The 25,661-nt window shown below is 43.1% G+C and overlaps 1 protein-coding gene across 1 annotated transcript in view; it reads left to right on the top strand.

The window, feature by feature from the left end:
• LOC142487685 (pituitary tumor-transforming gene 1 protein-interacting protein-like) overlaps positions 1–25,661 on the top strand; it is a 90,704-nt gene that overhangs the window by 18,795 nt on the left and 46,248 nt on the right. Inside the window, exons 2-5 of the mRNA XM_075587396.1 lie at positions 5,232–5,284; positions 6,119–6,227; positions 13,788–13,896; positions 19,666–19,734. Coding sequence (XP_075443511.1) covers positions 5,232–5,284; positions 6,119–6,227; positions 13,788–13,896; positions 19,666–19,734 — 340 coding nt within the window. The remainder of the gene's footprint in view (positions 1–5,231; positions 5,285–6,118; positions 6,228–13,787; positions 13,897–19,665; positions 19,735–25,661) is intronic.

The raw sequence follows: 25,661 nt of genomic DNA, 5'->3' as shown, positions 1-25,661 counted from the left end.
CTACATGCGGCTCTCCTCTGTCCGCAGGTTGCCCTTCCCCAGCTGCTGCCTCGCCGGCGGGCCTCCTGTTGCCATTGGGCAGCTTCTAGCCTGCGTCCTGCACTGTCTCACGCCGGACCTCTCTGATGCCGGCGCCCGCACCATCTGGCGCACGGAGACGTCACAGAATGGCCCAGTGTGGAACAGTGCAGGAGGCAGGTAAGCAGCTGGGAACATGCCCGAAGGCAACAAGAGGCCTGTCCTGCGCCTGCTGGGCCCCCCGCAGCTACCGGCAGCACAGTGAGGGAGGGAGAGAGGCAGCAGCTGGGGAGCGGCAACCCAGGACAGTGAGGAGAGAGGCAGGCCCATATTAAAGGTGGAACCTTGTGGCATCTCTTAGGCTGCGGACATAGTTCCCGTGATGGTGCGTGGCACGAACAAATTCATGTAAGTGCACCAGTCCGGCCATGCTGCGCGCTATGCGACAGGATTTGAACGAGACGAAAAAACGTTTTCATGCGCGACGGCCGCATCACGTTGCAGTTGGAGTCAATAAGGGCGAACCAACCTGGTGTCGTCACGGTCACGCCTCTCCGTCGAGCGCGTGAATGCAGTCCACAAATCGCTCAGGTGAGAGGTGCGCACACAATATGGCCGCAGCCTTACTTTAAAACCAACGTCCTTGAGCTTTCTTTAGTGAATCTATCCTTTTTTTTAAAATTATTTTATGATCAATCTCTTTGCTGTGTGTGTGTGTGCGTGCGTGCGTGCGTGCGTGCGTGTGTACAGAATATTTTATTTTGGTTTTCTCGTAGTTGTATTTCCGGAAGTGGGCCAAATGTGCTCCTTTAAGAAAACATTGTGATGTTTATTTGGACAATAAGTGAAACAGATTACTGATAATGCACCTGGAGAGCCGGTGATTAATAAGCTTTGCAGAAGATTGCCCCTTGTGTAGTGAGATATATATATATATATATTTATTATATCAGGGCTCGACGTTGGTTAGGAGGAGGAGGAGGACGGCCTTCATCCTGACGGGGTTAAGTAAAACATTTATTAATTTAATTTATGTACTCTATTTTACTGTTTACTGTATTTGAAAGGGCAAAAGTTAAAGTCGCCATATTTGGCTACTAGGGCATTTGCCCATTCCTTTTTGGGGAGAGTTTGTTGAGGTAGAGGGGGCGGTTGAAGTGGGTAGTTCCCCCTGGTGGGTGGTTAGGCCTCGGGTGGGTAGTGGAAGGGGTTAAACCTTCATTACACGCTATGATAATGGAGGGGTTAACCCCTCCCGCAACCCTTCCGGTAAGCCTAACCACCCACCCTGGGGCAACTACCTCATTCACCTACTCCCTCTAACCCCAACAAACCAGGTACTTTGGTTTAGCGTTACGCGACTGGGACATTTAAACGTGCAGGAGATACCGGCACCCCATACCAGGGCCTCTTACTCGAGTATGCTTCCATACTATGTGATAAAAATAGTGCGATCGCCTTTTAGAGATGTGCAGGGAGAGGAACCGCTTCTGTCTGCTCTCGCCCATCTCTTCTAGACTGATGCGGCTTAGTAAGATTAACACAGCAGGAGTTCCATTCAGATCAGGTACCCCCGCTGTGTTAATCCGCTCTGCTCTGCACTTGGCTGTGATAGCTCCACATTAGGTCCGCAATTCACCAGCTAATTTGCGGGTCAGGATGAAAATATAACTGACTGCATCTGTATATGTTTGCAAATAATCTCACACTTGGGAGGAGTTAACTTGCTTTATTTAGCTCATCCCTTTTTATGTTAAATGCAGCGGACGTTATTTGAACAAATCACAGCGCCGTTTTCGTGTGCGCTGCTGTACTCCACGCGGCATGAACGCGGCCAATCGCCCCAGGCACACGTGTTTATCGCGGATGCTTTGTTTGAATTTCATGGATTCTGTTTCTTTGTATGCAATGAAATGAATGAATTGTAATGTGTACAGTACTGTGCTACTGTGTCAATTTCAGGTGTTTAAAAACCAGAACACTAAAATGCAATTTTCTGCACTCGCGTGTAAAGGTGGTACTGTTGGAAGAAATCACACGCCATGACATGGGTATTCCAAGGTATACACCGCGTGAAGTGTTCGAATAACGGCTGCTGCGTCTGTACTTTAGTGTTTGTGGAGTAGGACTTATTCTTGCCCTTCTGCATTCAAAGTGCGCTTATCTTCTCCTGTTTGGTCCTCCTGTAAAAGCAGAGGAATGAGCCGAGGAAGGCGGAAAGAGTTAATAAAAATGAATTCTGCTTTTCAAGATACTCAATTATTGTTATATTTTTTTAATTTTCCAAGAAACCAAATAGAGTAATTTTTGCACTAATTTTAAGTAAGCCAATTAGGGTGTTTACATCCATTTTAATGCGAGCAATTCATCTTATTGCAAAATTACTGACGACCTTCAGTGGAATCATTTCAGATAGCTCTAATGTATCTAATTTAGTATATAACAATCATTTCATTTTTTTTAACAGGTTTTTGAAGATACAGTATCCTTTGAGAATGTCTTCTAAACAGTTATAATTCACCCAAAATGTTCCTTTTGCTTCTGGCAATTCTATGACTTTTTTTCATAGCCATCATAAATCAGTTCTATACCCATCTCTTTCTCTTCCAGGCACTTTATTGTTTTCTCAATATCATTTTTGCAATAACTTCTTTAAACTGCATGAGCATTTCATATAACTCAGAAACACTGTCTCAACTTTCTTGAACTTCTAAACTCTTTTTTTTATATAAGTGAAGCAAAGTACACAAGAAAGATACTTCATAGTGAAATGTGCTCTAATAAGATCAAATATAATATATATCTATATATATATATTATGACGTCTCAGTCCCAGCGTCAGATCTTTTGTCCAGATCAAAGGCAGGAAACACTGTACTTTCTAAGCAAGGGTTTATTTACAGGGTACAAAGCAGGTACAGGGTTAACTCATAACACAAAACAGAAACAAAAGACCTAACTCCTTCCAGGAGTACTGACTAATACTGCTTAGTCCCTAACTAATCGTGGGAGAACTTAACTCTTTCCCCACTTTACCCAGTGTACCTGCAGCAGGTCTCCTTTCTGTCTCTCACAGGGCAGTCTGTGTGTGTCTTCAGATCAGTCTAGCCAGCAGCGTCTCTCACCCTCTCTGTGTCACTCTCAACAGTGTGTGTCTGGCAGCATGGGGGGGTGAGGGGGGAATCTCTATCACTTCCTGACTATACAGGCTAGGCTAATTAGCTCATTAACTCTCAGCTGAACATACCTTTCCAAGAGGATTAACTCTATGAGAGCTGTGAAGTCCCACAACTGCCCCATTCTAACCCTTAGAGGGCAGTGACGGCATCACAATATATATATATATATACATATGAGCGGGATTCCCCAGCACTTCAAAGATAAGAACTATTTTCTATATGTGACTATTTATAATTGTTTGCATATACTAGTACACATTTTGGGCTGATAACAGCTTAGCTGGCGGCTACCAATTAGACAGGGCTGTAAATGCTGTGCAGTTAGACTCCTAAGTAGGAGTAGGTATTTATTTTATGATTTGTTTTGCATCAAAGGGACGGTGGGCCTGTTATTGTGTTATTTAACCCCGCTAAATAAACCCAGCATAAAGAAGTACATCGTTTCTTACCTTAATCTGGGACTAAAGATACCGCAACGTGACGGCAATTTCACTATATACTATATATATATATAGTGAAATTGCCGTCACGTTGCGGTATCTTTAGTCCCAGATTGAGGTAAGAAACGTTGTACTTCTTTATGCTGGGTTTATTTAGCGGGGTTAAATAACACAATAACAGGCCCACCGTCCCTTTGATGCAAAACAAATCATAAAATAAATACCTACTCCTACTTAGGAGTCTAACTGCACAGCATTTCCAGCCCTGTCTAATTGGTAGCCGCCAGCTAAGCTGTTATCAGCCCAAAATGTGTACTAGTATATGCAAACAATTATAAATAGTCACATATAGAAAATAGTTCTTATCTTTGAAGTGCTGGGGAATCCCGCTCAGGGCTCCAGGTAATTCCCTCTGGACCCTGCAACAGCTTCGTGGTCTTGGACAGGACATCCCTGCTTTAGCGCAGTCTAGCGTCCTTCATTCTTCCTAGTGTTACAACCCACGCAGTCCCAACACGTTCCGCGACCACCGTCCAGCAGGCCTAAGGGTCTGTGCCAGCCAGCTCTTCCTGGCTGGGGAGAAGTCTCTCTCTCCCTTTCTTTTACTCACACCGCACACCTTCTCCATCCCCACACAAAGTCCTTTTGCCCCCAGCAGAAAATATTCACCCTCTCCCCCCCCCATCCACGCACAAATTTCTCACCGCCTCCCTCCCCACGGAAAGCCTTCAAGACAAAAGTCCATTAATCCCTTCCTCACACAAACCCGTAAACTTTCTCACCTTTCTTCTAACACAAAACTCTCGCCTCCCTCCCCCTACTCACATACAGCTCTTACCTCCTCACTCCTGCTGCCCACTGGGCACATTGCACACTGTCTGTAGGCAGGCAGCCAAGCTATGATCTCATGCTCCTCTCTCCTCTGTGCCGGGCTGAGAGAGGCCGCAGCCTCTCTATCTCCAGAGAGCGCCCCCAACGCGTCCGCTGAGCAGCCAGCAGAGTGTTTCCCCCCTGGGGTCCGCGCACCCTTGACATAGGGTCGCAGCGCCCTGATTGAGAATCACTGTCCTAACGTAATTAGGCTCTTGGCTTCGTCAATGATAAAACCTTATCAATAAAGGTCTTTACATCGGACACAGACAATTGAGCCGAAATAAGGGAGAAAAAATGATTCACAGTGATCCTTTTTCATACTATTAACTTCTCAAATGTGTCCACATGGCACAGGGTACCTTGATACATTGATGCAAAGAGAGAGACGGGATGAACATTTCTCGTTCTGTAGCTACCATATAATCATAAGTATTATCAATCCCTCCAATAGTCACTAATCTGGTGCTGTCCCCAGTATCTCATCACCACTAAAGATCATACTGCTTTGCAGAATGACTCTTCTGTTGCTTATTACTTGGAATTACCTTTGCTGTCATAATAGGAATCTAATATATTTTCCTAACCCTAGGAATAAGATCCTAATTAAAACGTCTAACTTGTAAATGTAAGTAAGTGCACAGAGAGAACAATTCCAGATAATGTGTCCAGGCTACAGAACATTAATCATTTTGTTTCTTTACATTTCTCTTTCTCTATGCAGCCTGCAACTTTTTCTCGGGAAGGTCCTGTGAAGAATGCCTGGGAAATGTGTCTGTAAGTTACTCCCCACGGCTAAGTTAACCTGCCAGCGATTTCTAGTTGTAAGATATACTATTTCAAGTTCGTTTTATAACAGGGGTGTCCAACTCCAGTCCTCAAGGGCCACCAACAAGTCAGGTTTTAAGGGTACCGCTGCTTCAGCACAGATGGCTCGATCATTATGACTGAGCCACCTGTGCTGTAGCAGGGATATCCTGAAAATCTGACCTGTTGGTGGCCCTTGAGGAAGGGAGTTTGCCCCTGGTGTATACTGTATCTACTGCGTACATTTGTTTTTTTGCATGCTATGCTTGTAGATTATTACTAACCCTGCAGTAGTAGACAATGTAGGGTTTGATAGAATAATAATAATGAAAAAGAGACAGTTCCCAAAAATACAAGCAGCCCCAATATTGATAAAGACAGCCACCTTCCCCATTACTGATATCCCCATTCCCCAAATATCAGAGACTTTCACCTTCCCTCCCCCACACAAGTGAGATGTCTCCCTTCCAGCCAGTGTACAGGAAACCTCCCCACACTCTCAAGGGTAAGGTGCTGCCCCAGGGGGTCGCGTGTGCTTTACCCCAAGATTATTTCCTTGTGAGCTTCCCCATTTAAATCAGACTTGCATAACATTAAATAATTCTCTTTATAATGCACAGTAACATCACGAATCATCTCATGGCTTCATAAATTGGCCACAAATGTACATCTTTTGCTGCTTTGTGCTGTAACCGCTGTAAAATATTGAAATAAGACCCACGCTGAGTAATAAATTACAACCATTAGTGAAAATGGTTTAATTTGCACTCATTAATGCAGCGCTGTTCTGTCTCCTCTGTGTAGTGCCTTTGGTGTAATACCAATAACACGTGCTTAGACTATCCTGTGAGAAGCATTTTACCGCCCTCGTCTCTCTGCGTAATGTCACAAGCAAGATGGGGTGCATGTTGGAGTAAGTATAATCCTCCTCTTCTCTTCAAGCAGTTACTTACTGTATGTCGGGTTGCAGACTGCAGGTGCCACATCATTATTCTCACAGGGCTTAGTATAACATGTAGCTTTTACATGATTTGGAAGCCATCCTCGGTTAAACACATTGTCATTGGATAGCTTTAGTCCTCCGGGGTTGCAAATTGGTCAGGTTTAGAGTACAACAAAATCTTTATGCAAATACCTTGAATTAACATGCAAATTGGTCACATTATTATTCAACTAACACTCCCTGAGCCTACAGTCAATTACATCTATTACATACAGTATGCATATTGTTTGCCCGGAAAATCTTACAGCTGTTCATAAGTTGGTAAAGAGAATGATAAAGAACCGCTCCTTTGTAAAATATTACAACAAATAACAGCTCCCCCGGTACCTAGGAAACAGAGTAAACAACCTCCAAATAAATACTTTAATAGATTAATGATAAGTGCAGACTGGGAGTGGAGGAACTCCAATTTGAAGGCAGGAATCCAGGATTGAGGTGTTTTTTTCCCCATTACAAAGGCTGGTATTTAGACCAACTATAAGGACTGTTTGCACTTGTGAATTTGAGGTTGTTTTCATGTACCCCATTTTCCTATCCTTGGTGTTATATTTGGAAACTATCTATAATTTGACTGGCATATATACACATATACATAGTTACATAGTAGATGAGGTTGAAAAAGACGTACGTCCATCAAGTTCAACCTATGCTAAATTTAAACAACAGATACATTATCCTATATCTATACTTACTTATTGATTCCAGAGGATGGCAAACAAAAAAACCCAGAGTCATATCATCCAATGATATCTCATAAGGGGAAAAATAAATTCCTTCCTGACTCAAAGAATTGGCAATCGGATTAATCCTTCCCATGTATACTTATTTGGTATATCCCTGTATACCTTTCCTTTCTAAAAAGATGTCCAACCTTTTTTTGAACAAATCTATTGTATCTGCCATCACAGTCTCCATGGGTAATAGGTACCATTCTGTAGTTTGTGCGCCACACGCCATTCCCCCGCCATTTTTTAACCCTTTAAATATATATATTATCATCAGCTCTTGTCGGTCGGTTTGATGCCGGCCTCCCCTATGATCTTCCAGCCACTGCAGTTGCAAGCCTCTCTCCATGTTACTCCAACACATTTTCTAATTTCTTCCTCCCATCTTACTTTTGTTTGTCGTCCATTTACCCCCCCACCCCCCCTTTAAATCTATATATAGATATATATATCTCCTTCCACTGTACCTCAAGAGGAAATTTTTTGACCATTGTATTCTGCCCGTGCTCATGTATGGATGTGGAATTTGGGCTCTAAATGCATAGATTATTCAGATGCTTCAGACAAGACAAGGAATTATGTAGAGATGTATTCTGAGTAATACCATAAAAAGACCGGAAAAATAATGAATGGATTTGAAACCAAAACAAAAGTCTGTGAGATCTTTATCACACGGGTGAAGAAATTAAAATGGCAGTGGACCAGACATATAGCAAGAGAAAACGACCATCGTTGGACAAAGATGGTACTCAGTAAAAGAAATATAACCCGGCGCTTATAACTAAAGTGAATAAATGTGCAGCTCTAACCCAATTAAAAGTCACACTATAGTCTATACACTATATAGTCTATATAGTCTACACACTATATAGTCAGTCACACTATATATATATATCATTCTGCAGAATGTACCTCACACGATGATTTAAAAACAATATAATTCGAACTAAAATTACATGTATTGGAGAGAACCTGATACGTGTCCCTATTTTTTAAAACATCTGATAACAAATGCTCCCTAGTGTATTCACATTGATCTGAGTCAGATAACTTTATATATCTTTGCTGAAATGATCGTAGAAGAATTATCACTATTCATAAAGATTCCTATATGAGACAACTGAATCCTGGCATTACTACATATGATGGAAAACTGATGTGATACAGCACAAAAATATAGATCGCAATTGAAAGAGAAAATTCACTTTTTATATTGTATTCACCAAAAAGTGTTATTTTCAACAGTACATTCATGTTATATCATAAAGCTGTACTGCTATATATATGACTCCATTCCATTAACCCTTTCAGTGGCATAGGGTCGAGCCACTTCCGTCGCCACGGACCCTCCAGCACTTCTGAATCACGTGACCGCTCTTCGGAGCGATCATGTAATCACCTGAGTTCCAACTGGATGTGACGGAGTGTACATTACCTAAGCAATGAACAAAGGGCAATGACGTATAGTGTATGTTATATGGGTCCCTGATGTCGCACGTTTCTTGACGTACGTCAGGGTATTGAAGAGGTTAATCACAGTCTCGTATAGCTCACATCTGAGGTAAATAGGAAACATCAATGTGATCCATATAGAGTATAATCACGTCTTGAAGTAACAGCATAAACAAAACATGTGTTATGAAAAGATCGAATTCTACAAAAAGCAAAAACCTAATCCATAACATGCAAATATATATATATATGTGTGTATATGTGTGTGTGTTATATATATATATATATATATATATATATATATACATGTAGAGGTATCAGTACCGTGTTAGCCGAGCTTCAATAATCAAAAAATAAATAGATGATACCGTTCTGTGGCTAACGAAATGCTTTTATTTGTGCGAGCTTTCGAGATACACTGATCTCTTCTTCCGGCGATGTTACAATGATTGAAGCAAGGGTATACTTAAAAACAGTGTCTCTTGGAATGTTATCTGTGCTGGTCCTTATAACACACACACACTCACTATGTATATCTGAGTTATGATAGAACATCACCCAGCCAAAGTGTGTCCTCAAAAGTTAGAGATACAGAATAATTTCTGTTTGTGTACGGGGCAATATGTTGGCAGTTTTATATAAACAAACCTTATTATAATTCATTTTCATCCAATCTGGATAAATAATGTATTTCCATTTTATATGATCACAACATTGGATGGTAAACTCTATACTTTCTCAGCGGAGCAATCAGTATTTGTCATTAGATTATGGTTTATAACCGATTTCTGTTTCCTAACTCGGAAACTGTCCAAGAAACAGAAGTTATTTGTTGATTCTTGCGTGGTAGCATTCGTGTATGTAAATGTCCTTACTTGAGAAGGGGGATTCTTTTGTTTCACATGCTTCTAAAAAGTATATGTTCCTGGGACGCTGACAGGCCTTTCTTTTCAGCTATTGAGCTTCAATATATTTGTGAAGCAAATGCTGCTGGCAGAGGAAAAATCAGCGCCCATGCATCTCCACCATAGGGCACAGCGGCAAGAGCACATTCATAAACATGTAAGGGATTGTTCTACCTAGACAATGGGGCAGTAAAGGAGTTCAATAAAAACAGTTATCTACAGTATATCCCTACAAAGTCCATAACACGTCAACCATGGGGACTATTTACTAAACTCTCCAAGTTGCAAAACTGATGCACAACAAGTACTAAAAAAACAGCATCAAAGAAAAGTAATCCCATTGAAACAATGGGAATTTTTCCTTTAATATATCTTGTGCAATTCTTTTGCACTGAATTTGCCCCAGTTTTTGCTGCCTGGAGATATTAGTAAATAACCCCCACAGAGCTCCGTTAAATTAGGGCTTAATAGGTCACGTTACTTAAATCACGAACAGAATATTTTTCCTGTGGTTATACAGTATATCCATATAGCTAATTACATTATACAGTAAAGTGGCGGCCGCCTTTAGCCTCCTGCGGCATTTTCGGCGCGAAATTCGAACTTGCGGGCAGATGCGGCATGTTCCGGGCCATGTTCCGGCTGTTTTAAGCGCCGCGGGCATTTTTCATTGTTTAGCCCATTGTTTAGCGCTATTAGCGCGTCTAGCCGTTCAGCGCTGAATGCGGCTGAACGCGTGGCATACGGGGAAATATCGGAGAGCAACTCGGGTATGTTGGAGGTTAAAAGGGGCCGCAGCAGTATATGCAAGAACTATATCCATTCTATATTCCGTTAGCTCAGGCTTAACATTGAATTAGCTTCCAATAACATGACGTTATGCCTGTCTCGGCTTGTCTATACGCTCAAACAAGGGAGGAGGGGGCGGATAGGGCAGGTAAAGGATCTCTTGCTACAGTCTAATGTTGTAGGAAAGCTGCTCGAAGGAGCATTCTGAACATAGAGAGCAAATATTTGCAGATGCAAGAGAAGAGCTCCTTTTGATTAGCACTCGGATCCAGTGTAGTGAGATGGTTGCGTGATTAAAACTTGGCTTCTAATAAAACAATCCTTATTAGGAAACTGCAGACAAGCATAACTAAAAATAAATATTATCAGATATAAGTGAACCAAGCTGCTTGTTGCAGAAATGGCTGAAAGATTCAGTGTTTACTCTGATTACTCAGGAAAACAGCTGCAGGAGGGATAGTTAATTGCAGTCTAGATGTGAGTGCTGGATACCTGATAGCAACTTAAATGAAAAATTGTGTGTGCGTGTATTGTACCAGGGGACTGTTGGAACAGAAGTAATTTAGCCTTTATCAACAATCACCCTTGAGGGCACAACTGTCAAGGTGACCCAACTTCAGAAGAATCTTTATTTTCTTCTATTCCTTTTAAAGCTGTAGGTAACCAATACTCTTCGCTGCAGCTAACAGGAACACTTTAAATAAACCCTTCTAGAAATGTTCACAAGAATGGCTTCTGTGTTTGAAAATAGCAATCTATAGCATAATAATAATTCTGCCTAGGACGTTGAAATTGTTGGCACCGAAGAGTAAGGGAACCAACCCCACGAGCCCAGAGGGAGCCAGTTGGCATTTCAGCCTACTGTAATGTATGCAAAAATAGCCTATTAAATATTTCTGCATTATTCAGTGCTTTTAACATAAATGTCTGCTAATAATTCAAATTCAAGCTGAGACAGTAGTGGATCAGTGCTATTCAGCAGGAGGTAGAGTTAAACTACAAATAAAAAAGTCAATTTGCATAGACTGAAAGCGTCAAAAGTTATGGTAAATATTACAATGTTAGCCAAGAGTTCCCATTCCCTAATTAAGACACTAGATGGAGCCCAGGAAACAAGTGAATTCTATATACTGCAGCGCCTTTATTTTGACAAATCTATAGCAGTAGTGTATTGTGGCCTCAATGGGATCCCTACCAGCCATAACAGCCATGTGATATTAACAACATTGTAAGAAGGTTAGGGTTTATTCTGTATAAATAATATTGTCTACTTGTATTCCCCTATGCTAATTATAAATAATGTTCTCTACATTCAAGTCATAAGCCTCAAAGGAGTCCCTAATGAAATCAGGATGCGTGTTACATTCTGTGTTATTTACTGCTTTGCCACTCTTGAGTTACTCAAACTACTCTCTGTGGATACGTTCCATGCAGATTGTATTTATTTAACATTATATGGATATGCAAATAAATGCTCCAGCTACATATGATTGTTAATTGCTAAATCACCCGTTGTGAAATTATTTAGCATCTCATGTCAAGGGCCCTACTTAATACTGATGCAAGTGTTTGTTGTATCTTCTGCTAAACCTCCCGTAATATTGTGTTGGTCAAAAAACAACTTTGTCCAATATATAAATTGTTGAAAATAACTCTATTACTAGTTTAACAGGATATCACTAGCAAACCTGATCCTCCCCCCACCCCCCACAAACTTAGCAAGAGAGTGATGAGTTGGACCTTGGCAGTAATACAAATGGACTGTTATAAGCTTAACTGGGAACATACTATATTGACATCTTTATAATGGCAGCAATAACACATCATTACTGTAATAACCACTGCACCCCACTGGTCTTTAATCACTTAATGCCTAATTTTTTACATCATTAGATGTGGAAAGTAATTGATCGCTATGAGGCGAATTTGCGTCATTCGTCCTTAAGGGGTTAATGGCCAAGGAAGATGAATGGAGCTTCTGTACTTTTTGTAAATACAGTAGACTTCTCCCCACTAGTATGCACCATGCATGAGCCTGACGTCTGGATTGCAGGGGGACTTTGTTCAGGCATGCCTGGATATAAAATTGTGACCACCACCATATACTGTATGGATATAAAAGCCTGCCAAAATAGAGGGATTGGGACCGCATGGGTCCTGGGAGTTAGTTACTAAGCAACTAGTACAAAAAATAGTGCGAGTGATTCATGTACATAGCCTTTAATGGAAAACATACTGTAGTCACAAACAGGACTGTGAGTGGGCAAATATAAAACAACAAAGTGTAGTGAGAAAGGAACAAAGTAAGCGCAATTGGCGGACATTTGTAACCCAGACAGCAAGGAAGGGATATAAAGAAAATTGATAACACAGACACCAAGGGAACGTATGAGGACAATACGTGATGCAAAAAGAATTTGGAAATTTGAGGCAAATATACGAAAGGGCACTAATGTTATCAAATGTCTGAGGTTTGGGGCAAAGCACACTGATAACTATCTACAGGCATACCCCGCTTTAAGTACACTCACTTTAAGTACACTCGCGAGTAAGTACATATCGCCCAATAGGCAAACGGCAGCTCACGCATGCGCCTGTCATCACGTCCTGAACAGCAATACCGGCTCCCTACCTGTACCAAAGCTGTGCGCAAGCAGGGAGACTATAGAGCCTGTTACAAATGCGTTATATACATCAGTTATGCACGTATATAACGATTGCAGCACAGCACATGCATCGATAAGTGGGAAAAGGTAGTGCTTCACTTTAAGTACATTTTCGCTTTACATACATGCTTCGGTCCCATTGCGTACGTTAATGCGGGGTATGCCTGTATATAATGCATCCAGATATAAAGAAACAGAATAGTAGCTGCCATATGTACAGTAAGTAATGGCCACAAAAGAAGTAGTAGGAACATAGCAGTTAGAAGTCTATTATCCAGTAACCATATGGGGGGAAAATCCACAAATTGTCTGTGCATGTTAAATATTTACTAAGCTGCAGTGGTCTCTACAAGTATTCCCTGTTTGTATGTATGGATTTCTATCTTTCTTTCTTACTGACAGTACGATGGGAGAGGTAAAAGTAGATCCAGGATAGAGCTCTGTTACGGATACCAAGAGCATGGAGAATGTGAAGGAGTATGGCCTTTTTTTCTTAATTACCCAAGCAGCAGAGTATCTGAGTAGCACTGAAGATGTTGTATACCGGGACACCCCAGCTGTCAGGGCTCTTGACAAAGGGAATTGTTTGGCCGCAACAGTGAGACTCATTCCTTAGGTGTCAACCTGTTAGATTTGTGTCTATACTCTGGTATGGTAGCATACTGTATGTATATGCACATTTGTGTGTGTTTATTTGCTGTTGTAATTACCTGTGTATAATATTGTTTATCCCCTATTCATTGATATTTACATTGTATTAATGCTGTTTGCAGCTTGTTAAATCATAAGGTAATTTTCCTGTGATCACTATATAATGTGATGTTAAAAAATTATATTAACACATCTATTGGTGTCTTGTTATTATTAAATACTTATTTTTGTGACTTTAAAATACATGGTTAAAATATAATTGTTGATCTCTATATTTCATAGTAAACTTTGAAGCACTGATCATCGCAATGTCCGTAGTAGCGGGAGTGATCTTACTTGGCATAACTGTTTGTTGCTGTTACTGTTGCTGCTGTAGGAAGACTTCAAGAGTGTAAGTATATCTTGTTGTGCATTAATGTTTTGTTTTTACGTGCCCCTTTTAGAGCCCTTATAGCAATGACATGTCATTCGAACATCTGTTTTATTTCATATGTTCAGTATTTTGATTCCTTTGTTGGCTATCATGCACAAATTGTTATCGTCTATTTTCTGGCTTCAACTTGATGCATGCAAGCAATATACAGTACTGTATTCATCTTAACGATGCTTTGCTTCTTCCACATCATTTCCTTCTTGTGTAGAGTCAAATTAGAAATGATCTGGCACCTCATTTTGCCCCTTTAATGCTGTGGCATCGCAAGGATTTGGGAGCTGTAGGGAGCTATGATCTAGTGAATTGGAACATGAGTATTTATACAAGTTTATATTACCTGCCATTTTCAATAGTCGTACAAGATGCCTTTTGGCAGCACATTCTAGGTCTCCATATTACAAACCTAATGCCACATTGCATGGGGAATTTTAAAGATGCAGAGCATTCTGGACATTTGTTTGGTAAATAATTTGGTTAAAGGGTGACCACATTGAGTCCCAGGGATATATATATATATAAAGCAGAAAATAGCCGTGTTAGTCCAGTTGCGATAGTGCAGAATAAATGAGTCTACAGTATCTACCGTAAATATCTGTTGTTTTTTTTTCCCTCTCTCTACACTGTTTTAGCCATTGAATCCTTTATATATCAGTATTGCTTGACCTGAAGAAGAGAGGATAACTCTCGAAAGCTTGTCCTATGACATAAATTGTTAGTCCAATAAAAAAGGTATCACCTAATACTGAAGAACTCATTTATTCTGCACTATATATATATATATATATCACAGAAAATACTGCATCTTAGCATCTTAGCATCTTAGCCTAAGTGAATGGTGCCCAAAAGCTAGAAATAATCATAAATAATAATGTGCTCCATGGATAGAAACAATGTATAAACAACAGAAAAGATTCCCTGAAAGGAGCACACGGGAATACCAGGTGAAGTATAAACAATTAATTTATTAATGAACCCATAAAAACAGGGCTGAAAATCTTAAAAGGAGGGGGAGTCCTACAAAAATCCTGAGAGGGACTGAACAATGCTCTGAAGCACTATATAAAGACACAGGGCAAAGATCTCATCACCAACATCACCACCTAAGAAGATATAACATGGTGTAAAGATTCTTGTGCAACAATGATACTAAAGGGCACAAAATAAACCTAAAGACAGTAATACCCTAGAGATATGCTGAAATCACAGTCAAAAGTAACCCGCATGCAGTTATACTGTTACAACAATAGCAAACTTACATACAGGAAAATAGTAGAGTGCTAAAGCACAATGTTACATAAATTGTAGCCAAAAGAATCTCAAAAAGCAGTAAGTCTCTTGTTGATGTAGTATCCATAAATGGAATATGTTACACAGTATCCTGATCTGTTCGAGTTCTCAATGAGCAGTTTATGAGTGTAATGTGCACAAATAAAATATACTGCAGTTAGCTATATTCAGAGATCTAAAGTCCAGTTGTATAAAACAGTCAAGTCTGTGATAAATCACCGCTAGTGAGATAGCATATGAATGCATACGAGTCCCATCAGAAGGAAAGGGGGGGTCCTCAACCGAGCTCCCACTCTAACGCGCGTTTTGACCTTTGTCTTCTTCGGGGAGTGGTAATGACATATGAACAGGAGACCCTTAATTAACAAATCCATTTACAAATTTCGCGCCCAAACCGGCGCCTTCTAGGTAGTCATAATCTCAGCTGCTGCACAGATTTATTAACGGGCAGCTGGTTCGTCCTTACTATGGCATATCAGCCAATAAGGTAACAGTGGGCGTGATTACCACCAACTGAGGTATTGTGCAACTCTATACTGGGGTTACTAGACATCCTGTTATATCCGAGATTGTCACGGTTTTTGGGCTTGTGTGCCGATGTCCCGCCAACTTTTCCAAAAGTTTATAAAAACGTCCTGGTTTTTCGCACCGATCGCGCATGCGCTGCCAGCAAGAGCCATTCGCGCATGCGCGGCTGGCAAGAGCTGATCCTGCGCATGTGCGAATGGCCCACACCAATTGCAAATGCACTGCCGCCAAGAGCCGATTGCACACGCGTGGCCGCCAAGAGCCGATCTGGAGCATACGTGATCGGCTCTCGTCAGCCGCGCATCCGCGATCGGTGTGGGGTCTTTCGCGCATGCGTGGTCGGCTTTGGCCATTTACGCATGGGCGAAAGTTGTCTCGGTTTTTAACTGGGGAAAAATGGTCACCCTTCTCTAACCTTATTGTGCAATGTGTTTTGCAAAGTGGCCGGGCTGCAGAAGAGCGGAATTGTGCCAAATTATCTGAAGAATGTTTTTTTTAATCTAAGGACATTTAACAGTGCAGCTGTCTATACAATATAAGCTTTACATTAACAAATATGGGAAAAGAATGTCTTGAAATGTACTGTAGCTGCCATAACAGAATTACATTTAAATAACAGTAGAAGACTGCATCGTCTCTAGATTTGTAAAAACATTGCAATGTTTAATATATAGAGAGACACACAATATAGAATCTAATTTTGTACCTGAAGTCCAATAAAAATAACATTTGCATGTACTGTGTTAAAATTTACAACACCAGCCAAATGATTCAGTGTTTTGGTAAAAGAAACGTAATGTGCCTTTCATTTAATCAGATAAAAACAACCTCTGAATGGTGAAGAATTACTAAACGGATATAGTTTATCTCTGATCAGTTAAATATGATAGACCACCAGAAGTGTGCTAATCTGCAATAGAGATACTTCTCTACCTCTCCGTCAACACATCTGATGTGAATGAACAGCTCCTGTAGTTATCGTAATTATGCTCAAGAGTTTAAGGGAACAGCTGATAATTCCATACAATTCTGTTGCATAGAGATACTGTATACAGCAGGCCTGCACAACACGCGGCCCACGGGCACTCACTGTGTGGCCCGCGGCGGCGGCTCTCCTCCTCCCTCCCCCGAGTCCCCTCTCCTCCTCCCTCCCCCGAGTCCGCTCTCCCCCTCCCTCCCCCGAGTCCGCTCTCCCCCTCCCTCCCCCGAGTCCGCTCTCCCCCTCCCTCCCCCGAGTCCGCTCTCCTCCTCCTCCCTCCCACGAGTCCGCTCTCCTCCTCCCTGCCCCCCTCCTCCCTCCCCCCTCCCCCCCTTCCTCCTCCCTCCCCCCCTCCTCTCTCCCCCCCTCCTCCCTCCCCCTCCTCCTCCTCCCTCCCCCCCCTCCTCCTCCCTCCCCCCCCTCCTCCTCCCTCCCCCGAGTCCGCTCTCCTCCTCCCTCCCCCGAGTCCGCTCTCCTCCTCCTCCCTCCCCCGAGTCCGCTCTCCTCCTCCTCCCTCCCCCGAGTCCGCTCTCCCTCTCCGCCACCCGCCACGAGCCGAGCCCGCTCTCCCCCTCCTCCCCCCCAGCCTGCTCTCAAGACTGCACGCTCTTGCAGTGCGGCACTTCCGGTGATCGCGCGCAGTCCTGCCTGCTCTGCCGCCATGATCTGAGGTGCAGGGGGGTGAGGGGAGGTGCAGGGGCTGATGTGAGGTGAGGAGGTGCAGGGGGGTGATGTGAGGTGAGGAGGTGCAGGGGGGTGAGGTGAGGAGGTGCATGGGGGGTGATGTGAGGTGAGGAGGTGCAGGGGGGTGATGTGAGGTGAGGAGGTGCAGGGGGTGATGTGAGGTGCAGGGGGATATGTGCAGGGGGGTGATGTGCAGGGGAGGTGATGTGCGGGGGGGATGTGCAGGGGGGGGGATGTGCAGAGGGGGGTGATGTGAAGGGGGGGGGTGATGTGAAGGGGGGGTGATGTGAAGGGGGGAGTGATGTGAAGGGGGGGGTGATGTGAAGGGGGGGTGATGTGAAGGGGGGTGATGTGATGTGCAGGAGGGGTGATTGGAGGTGCAGGGGGGGGGTCATTGGAGGTGCAGGGGGGGGTCACTGGAGGTGCGGGGGGGGGTCATTGGAGGTGCAGGGGGGGTCATTGGAGGTGCAGGGGGGGTCATTGGAGGTGCAGGGGAGGGTGATTGGAGGTGCAGGGGAGGGTGATTGGAGGTCCAGGGGAGGGTCATTGGAGGTGCAGGGGGGGTGATTGGAGGTGCAAGGGGGAGAATGATGTGAGGGGCAGGGGGAGAGTGATTTGAGGGGCTGGGGGGGAGAATGATGTGAGGTGCACGGGGGGAGAAGGATGTGAGGTGCAGGGGGGGTGGGATGTGTGTGGTGTGCAGGGGGGTATTGTGTGTTTGATGTGGAGGGGGAGTATTATGTGTGTGGGTGAGGGGGAGAGATGGGGGTATGAGAGATAGATGGGAAGTATCGGCAAAGGTTGATAGTGAGGAGTTCTGGGGGAGATATGAGGATAATGATGAAGGGTGCTGGGGGAGATATGAGGATGATGATGATGAGAGGTGCTGGAGGAGAGATGATGATGATGATTTTACCCGTGCGGCCCACATTTTTTTCCTTGGAGCAGTTCGGCCCTTCTCGCTTTACGAGTTGTGCAGGCCTTGTATACAGTATTTGTAAGTGGTAAAAGCAAGCTACAAGCCCTGCCAGTTTGAAATAGCTTTGACTGTCAGGATCTTCCTCCTCGTCCTTCTCCTCTGCCTCCTCTGCAGGGTAGACCTTTCCTTTAGAAGAACCATTTGACCTGTTTTACGAAACAACAGTCTTGTTTCTTTTTATTTATTAATAGTATTTGTATGATTATCTCACAAAAACGCTGCTAACCTCTTGGCTTCGCACCATCAACGCTAAAAAGTGCTGTTTAAAAAAATAAAAAATAGACATTTTTTTTTTACATCCCACTGTTATATTAAAGTTATGGGCTGAAGGAGCGGTCCAGTGAGTGAGAACACTAACTCTGAAAACAGTGACCCAGAGTTTGAAGCAGGGGAGCCTCATTCATGTCCAGGTGACATCTCCCAGTGTCTCAGGCGCCAAACAGATTCTCGGCTCCTCATGGCAGGGACCGTGACTGTGAAATGTTATGTACAGCGATGCGTGCCACGTGCTATACTGTCATTGTGAAGCACCATCCCATTGCGAGAAAAGTGCTCTATGAAATGGTATTATTAAAGGCATTATTAACCCTTTCAGTGCTAGCGGCTCCCCTCCACCAATCGTGGTAATTAACAATGTATTGATAGTGACTGTTCAGATCTAGTTTTGCCCATTTGCCTATTCTTTTCACCGTAAAGGTAAATAGTTTTTCTGTGTGTGTTTGTAATTGTATTTAACTGCAGTTTAGGTCTCAGACGTCTGTATGATCTCGGGGAAGCCCTCCCCCTTCTAGTCTCATTCACCACATTTTCCAAACCTTACATAAGACATAAAAGAAGAATTGTCCATATATTAACACTCTTCTCCAAAATACTAAGGCCCTTATTCAGTAAGCTGCAATAGTGCTGATCCTGCACAGAAAGCCCCACATTTTGGAAACTGTCTTTATTCTCTTTATTTTTACTTTATCTATCACAGCTATTGACAGTGAACGTGTAATCTTTTCAGTGTATAAAATCATTCTGTTCTACTGCGCTCAGCTCCGAGTTGCTATGATATATAAAAACAAAATATTAGCATATGCCTTTTTATGCATTGTACATGAGCAGAATAGCAATGTATTTAATTGTTATATGTTATGGAGGCAAAGTGTGGGACATTTTAGGAAATAAAATTAAAATGTGCTTGCGCATGTGTACAAAATGAAAGCAGATATTTTGTATGAATGGTCAGTGCTTTATGGGTTATCATATGTCATTATTTCCAATACAGAAGAGTGGAAGCAGAAGAACAACATCTTGCTGTGGAACGTGAAAAGAGAAATGAAGACTTACTTAAGAGGTAGGCTGGGGTGCTACAACATGCATATTCTCTACTGCAGGGGTGCGCAAAGTGGGGGGGGGGAGGCGAGATTTTCTGGGGGGCATTTAAAATGAATGCCGGGGATCACGCGATGCCTCTGGAACTTTTAACTTACCTTGAGTTCCAGCAGCGCGTCTTCATGGCAACTGGCGTCAAATGACATTGCGAGGTTACGTGACATCACGTTGCCATGGGAACGTGATGTCACATAACCCAGCAACATCATTTGACGCCGGAGCCGTGCAGGGTGGGAGCGGGCATGAGCCTGAGGAGAGAGGCGACAGGGGGGCGCATGCCGTAAACTTTGAGCACCCGGCTCTGCTATATACTTTTTGCTGGGGTGGCCAACTCCAGTCCTCAAGGGCCACCAACAGGTCAGGTTTTCAGGATATCCCTGCTTCAGCACTGATTAAGGCACCTGTGCTGAAGCAGGGATATCCTTAAAACATGACCTGCCTGGAGGCCATTGAGGACTGGAGTTGGCCAACCCTGCTTTATAGTCGTTAAAACTGTGTTTTTTATTTTTGTTGTTTCTTTGAGTAATTATAGAAAAATTTGCTTCAAAGAAATCATCATTCTTAGATACAGGAACATATTCTGTTACTTTACTGTACCCGACAACATTAACAGTGTGTAGTCGGAGAGAAAACCCAGAGTCTTGTAGCTTTCTAGATAGTTTGTGTGCCACTTGTAACAACTGGACCAACTATTTGACAATTAGGTTTATTCATGGAAGTGCTAGAAAGGACTTTTTGAGTGGTAAATGGCAATATTGCTCAATAAGAACAATATCTACTAAAGAATACAATATGGATAAGTTCCCAGCACACATGTATGGACTAATGAAAAGTGGAATAAGCCAAATTGATATTGATATGCGAAAAGTAGAACAACAATAAATCATAAACACACCGTAGGGAATGTGCAACAATTGTAGCAATGATTGCTGTAAATGTAAATGCAGGCAAAACATTTGTCCGTTGTATTTGTGCAACTCTGAAAGTGACATATGCGCTGATATAACTGCTATGATCAGCGCAGATGCAGGAGTGTGCCTCCAATTAAGCCAATATACAAGCCCTTTTGTCTATACGCACCTCAACAAGATACATCCGCGCTGATATAATTGTTATGATCAGCACAGATGCAGGGGTGTGCTTCTAAGCCAAGCAAGTATTCTTACCCACTTCGGTCTGTGAGATATTGCTATCAGCCAAGCTCCACCGAGCATACACCGGGGCACTGGATCAACAGACCAGCCCACGGATGGCAGGCAGTTTACTCTCAAGCCCGGTCAGAATAAGGACACACTGTGCCTCATACCTATCAATGGCCACATTCAATACTTGAGACATCACGATGGCATCATTATTAATACACCTAGGGACTAATGCCTCTTAGTGTGCATACTAATACTTACCTTACGATATTACATCTGGCTGATATAACAGTCAATATCAGCGCAGATTCAGGAGAGAGTGCTTTAAACCAGCGGTGCACAAAAAAAGATTGCTATGGGGGGGGCGCGGCAGTTGCAGAGGCCCCACGCTCTTACCCCAGGCATTTAAATTAATGCCTGGGGATCACGTGAGGCCTCTGCAACTTCACTTACCTTCTCTTCGTCGGCGTATCGCCATGGCAACGCAGCATCAAATGATGCCGCGGGTTCATGTGACGTCACGTTGGCATGGCAACATGACATCACGTGATCCTGCGGCATCATTTGACGCCGGAGAGACGGTAAGGGAGTGGGGGGCACGAGCAGGGAGGGAAGCAGGCAGGGGGGTGCAGCATGGAAAGATTGTGCACCCCTGCTTTAAACAATACCAGACCCCCTATTATGGTATGTTTGGCACTACCAATAGTTAGAGACAAGTAGGGGAACCCCCGCAGCTGTCTAAAGGTGGTAGGTGTAGGTGCTCCCTAGGTAGGTATGAGTAATAATCGAACAGAGAACAGGAACCTAGTATGGGCACTCTAAACACCTGAAGGGTGATATGATGAACACGTTAAAACATACACTTTATTATACAACTTAAAATAATGGGTATTAAAATGATAATTAAACCTCCGATCCTATATGTATCAACACTTGGTGAGGTGTTCTGGATCAAATGTGAATAAACTGCACTTAACCACTAAATTGTGTACTGCAGTGTGAACAAGTGGGTATGGTGGACCACTGTCCAGTATTAACCAGGACGCCGTAGAAGAACACTACTGTAATGGTGTGCGCTAGTATATGTAGACCCTGAGATGAAATGTACAGCATGCTAGCGCACACCATTGCAGTAGTGTTCTTCTACGGCGTCCTGGTTAATACTGGACAGTGGTCCACCATACCCACTTGTTCACACTGCAGTACACAATTTAGTGGTTAAGTGCAGTTTATTCACATTTGATCCAGAACACCTCACCAAGTGTTCATACATATAGGATCGGAGCGTTTAATTATCGTTTTAATACCCATTATTTTAAGTTGTATAATAAAGTGCATGTTTTAACGTGTTCATCATATCACCCTTCAGGTGTTTAGAGTGCCCATACTAGGTTCCTGTTCTCTGTTCGATTACTACCAATAGTTATGCAACGCTTGCACTGACAACACGGATAAAGATCAGTGCAATTGCAGCTTTCAATGTGGGAGTATATAGTATCCGTTTGCAATCCAGGGGGAGCATGAAGGGAAATAAAACAAAAGGCAATCTAAGTGTAGACAGTTTGATAACTTATATATTAAATCTGTGGTGAGTCTTGGCTCATATGTGTGGTCTACTTACAAGATGTAAGTCAAAAACAGGCAGTGTGACACAATGGTCTGTGCAAGGAGGGCTTCTAGTCCAAGAATATAGAAACTTCCGATCTCAGCATAGCAGCAATGTATAAAAAAGAAAAAAGATATCCATAGTGCAGACCAATAGTATAAAAAACGTGACTTTATAGGGTTCTAAAAATGAACACTTACAATAAAAACATGTAAATAATGCGTGTATCACAATTTAGTGACCGAGGAGAGATTGCTGTTAGCTTCAGGCTCACCCACCACCTCCGGTATATGGACCCTGCGTGGGACACAGCTGCAAGGGACTCTCCACCTCCTAGGATCCCTCTGGAGTGTACTGGTCCCATCAGCTGTGTTCCTCGTGTAGGACGCCGCTCTGCTCTCTACCTGGAGCTCCCTCTCCGGTGGGCTGTCCTGTCCCCTCCGGTTAGCTCCGATACGTCACTTCCGGTTGGTTGCGATCCGTCACTTCCGGTAGTGGGTCTGCAATCTCTGCTACAGCTTCTCTCCTTCTCTGGGCGGCTACCACTCTACGCGTTTCGCCAATAGGGTGCGTGGCTTCCTCAGGAGTGTACCGCGCCCTACTCTGTATAACTTCCTGGTTCCCACGCCTGCTGCTTGTAACTGTGTGATGGAGTGAGGTAGCCCTCACTCTCCAATCATTGGAGGAACACAGCTGACGGGACCAGTACACTCCAGAGGGATCCTAGGAGGTGGAGAGTCCCTTGCAGCAGTGTCCCACGCAGAGTCCATATACCGGAGGTGGTGGGTGAGCCTGAAGCTAACAGCAATCTCTCCTCAGTCACTAAATTGTGATACACGCATTATTTACATGTTTTTATTGTAAGTGTTCATTTTTAGAACCCTATAAAGTCACGTTTTTTATACTATTGGTCTGCACTATGGATATCTTTTTTCTTTTTTATACATTGCTGCTATGCTGAGATCGGAAGTTTCTATATTCTTGGACTAGAAGCCCTCCTTGCACAGACCATTGTGTCACACTGCCTGTTTTTGACTTACATCTTGTAAGTAGACCACACATATGAGCCAAGACTCACCACAGATTTAATATATAAGTTATCAAACTGTCTACACTTAGATTGCCTTTTGTTTTATTTCCCTTCATGCTCCCCCTGGATTGCAAACGGATATCGACAAATTGTGGGACAAGCGGAACCAGTCCCTACCAGCTGGGTTTGAGCAAGGGGTTTTAATTCATTTCTTTCACGTTGTATATCACGTTATCACTGTTTTATATCATTTGATTATAATTGTCACTCACTGTATAATATAAGTGTACACTAATAGAGTTAGCGCCCTCTTTTTCACCTTCACACAGGAGTATATAGTGTGCCTCAACATCTATAGATACACTAACCACTATAATAGAACACTGCCATTAAATGGTTCTGTACCTATACTTATATTGAGATCAGCAGAGCTATAATATCTCCATGTACATCAGTACTTGATTATACACTCATCCAGTTATAATCAATACCATACTGAACTAGGAGACAATAGCACTACCAGCCAATCTTACACAGGGTAAAGGTTTTTTTGTATTTTACCCCACTATACCTATTAAGGGATTTTTCCTATCTTTATTGGACCATATCTGAAGACTAACCTTAGTCATCAGCATATACCAACGTTCAATCGTGAGCACTCTTAGGCTGGGCGCGCACGCTGAGCGATCAGACTACCTTAAGGCAGTGATCGCGTCCATACGGCGTGCGGGAGGGGGCGTGCGTTGCGCAAGAAATCATGGTGTGACATGCAGTCACGTGAGCGGTTCGCCCACTGAGGGCGAACCAGCTCCGTGACTCTCGTTGGCACGCCCTCTGACATGTCCCCCATGGTCCGTCCACCATGGCCAGGGAAAGCACCCGCTTCACGCGGGTCACTTCCCAGCCTCCACACGCCTCATGGCCCCAGCCTAACAGTGCCCATACTACGATCATTGTCACTACACTAGTGTTTGATTTTAATACCCTTTATTTTACATTCATTTGGGACTTAACATTTATTGTAACTACAGAAATCACCAGCCAGTGACTGAGTGCTTAAAACTAGGCTTCCTGTTCATGTGTATACCTATGGGTACAGCACCCGAGGTTGTAAACTGAAGGATAGTAGGCTCCTGCAGAAAAAGTTCAATGAAAGCCTCAGTGGGCAATATGAGGAGCAACCTACCCAAACACAAAAAAGGCACCCTACTGTCACTCTGAAGCTGCAAATACAGAGACAATCCTGACAGAGCATTACAAATTCAAGTCCCACGCACTATTTGTACGGACCAGCCGAGGTCTGCAGCATTGGAGTAAAGAAACCTAAAGGTTACATCTGTTGTAGGGAATTAGCCCTGGTGTTCCTCTGCTTCCGTCCTGCATCCAGTGGTGGTAGTGCTGCTCTTTACTAAAGAGACCTAGCAAGTCCAATCCATGTACACTATATAGTGTTATTTAGGTCTCTGAAAATCTGTGCAATATGCATATTTTAATACATTTCACAAAATTAAATATACACAGTATTCAATAAAGTGCAAGGTAGTAACTGACAGTTCACCCACCCAGGCTTGTAAGAGTGATACATTGGGTATGATAATGTGTATAGATAAGAGCTCAATTGGACAGAGACATGTTGTCATGAGAATTGCATGCAAATACGTTTTCTTGAGTAGTAATATTTTTGCATATATAATTGTTAATACATACAGGGGAAAACACACCATTTTTATCTCCTGTCTTTTTTAGACAATTTTATACTGTTTTCATTGCAGTTCAACTTTAACAGAGCCCTCATAATTGTTATGTTGCTAGTTCCTGTCCAAGAGACAGACCTGCAGGGCAGAGGTGGGGAGTATAAGACTGACTTTTGGCCTGGGATCCGGGTCCTGGATGAGCAAGGATCGACAGGTCTGTTTCTGAGGCGGCAAGCAAGAATAACCGGGGCACGTTTCAAAAGGTTGTGATAGATGGTCAGTAGACCATCCATCCGAGGTCATCCACAGAAGATTAGTCTGAATCATACAAAGGGCACACCCAGTAGAAGAGTACTTTGCACAGGCAAAGACTGTGCTCAAATAGTGACCATATAAAGGCCTAGAACAGGTGCAAAC

This window comes from Ascaphus truei, chromosome 2 (assembly GCF_040206685.1).
Source record: "Ascaphus truei isolate aAscTru1 chromosome 2, aAscTru1.hap1, whole genome shotgun sequence".
Taxonomy (NCBI): Eukaryota; Metazoa; Chordata; class Amphibia; order Anura; family Ascaphidae; genus Ascaphus; species Ascaphus truei.
Note: the sequence above shows the minus strand (reverse complement) of the source record. Positions and strands in the feature narration are given on the sequence as shown.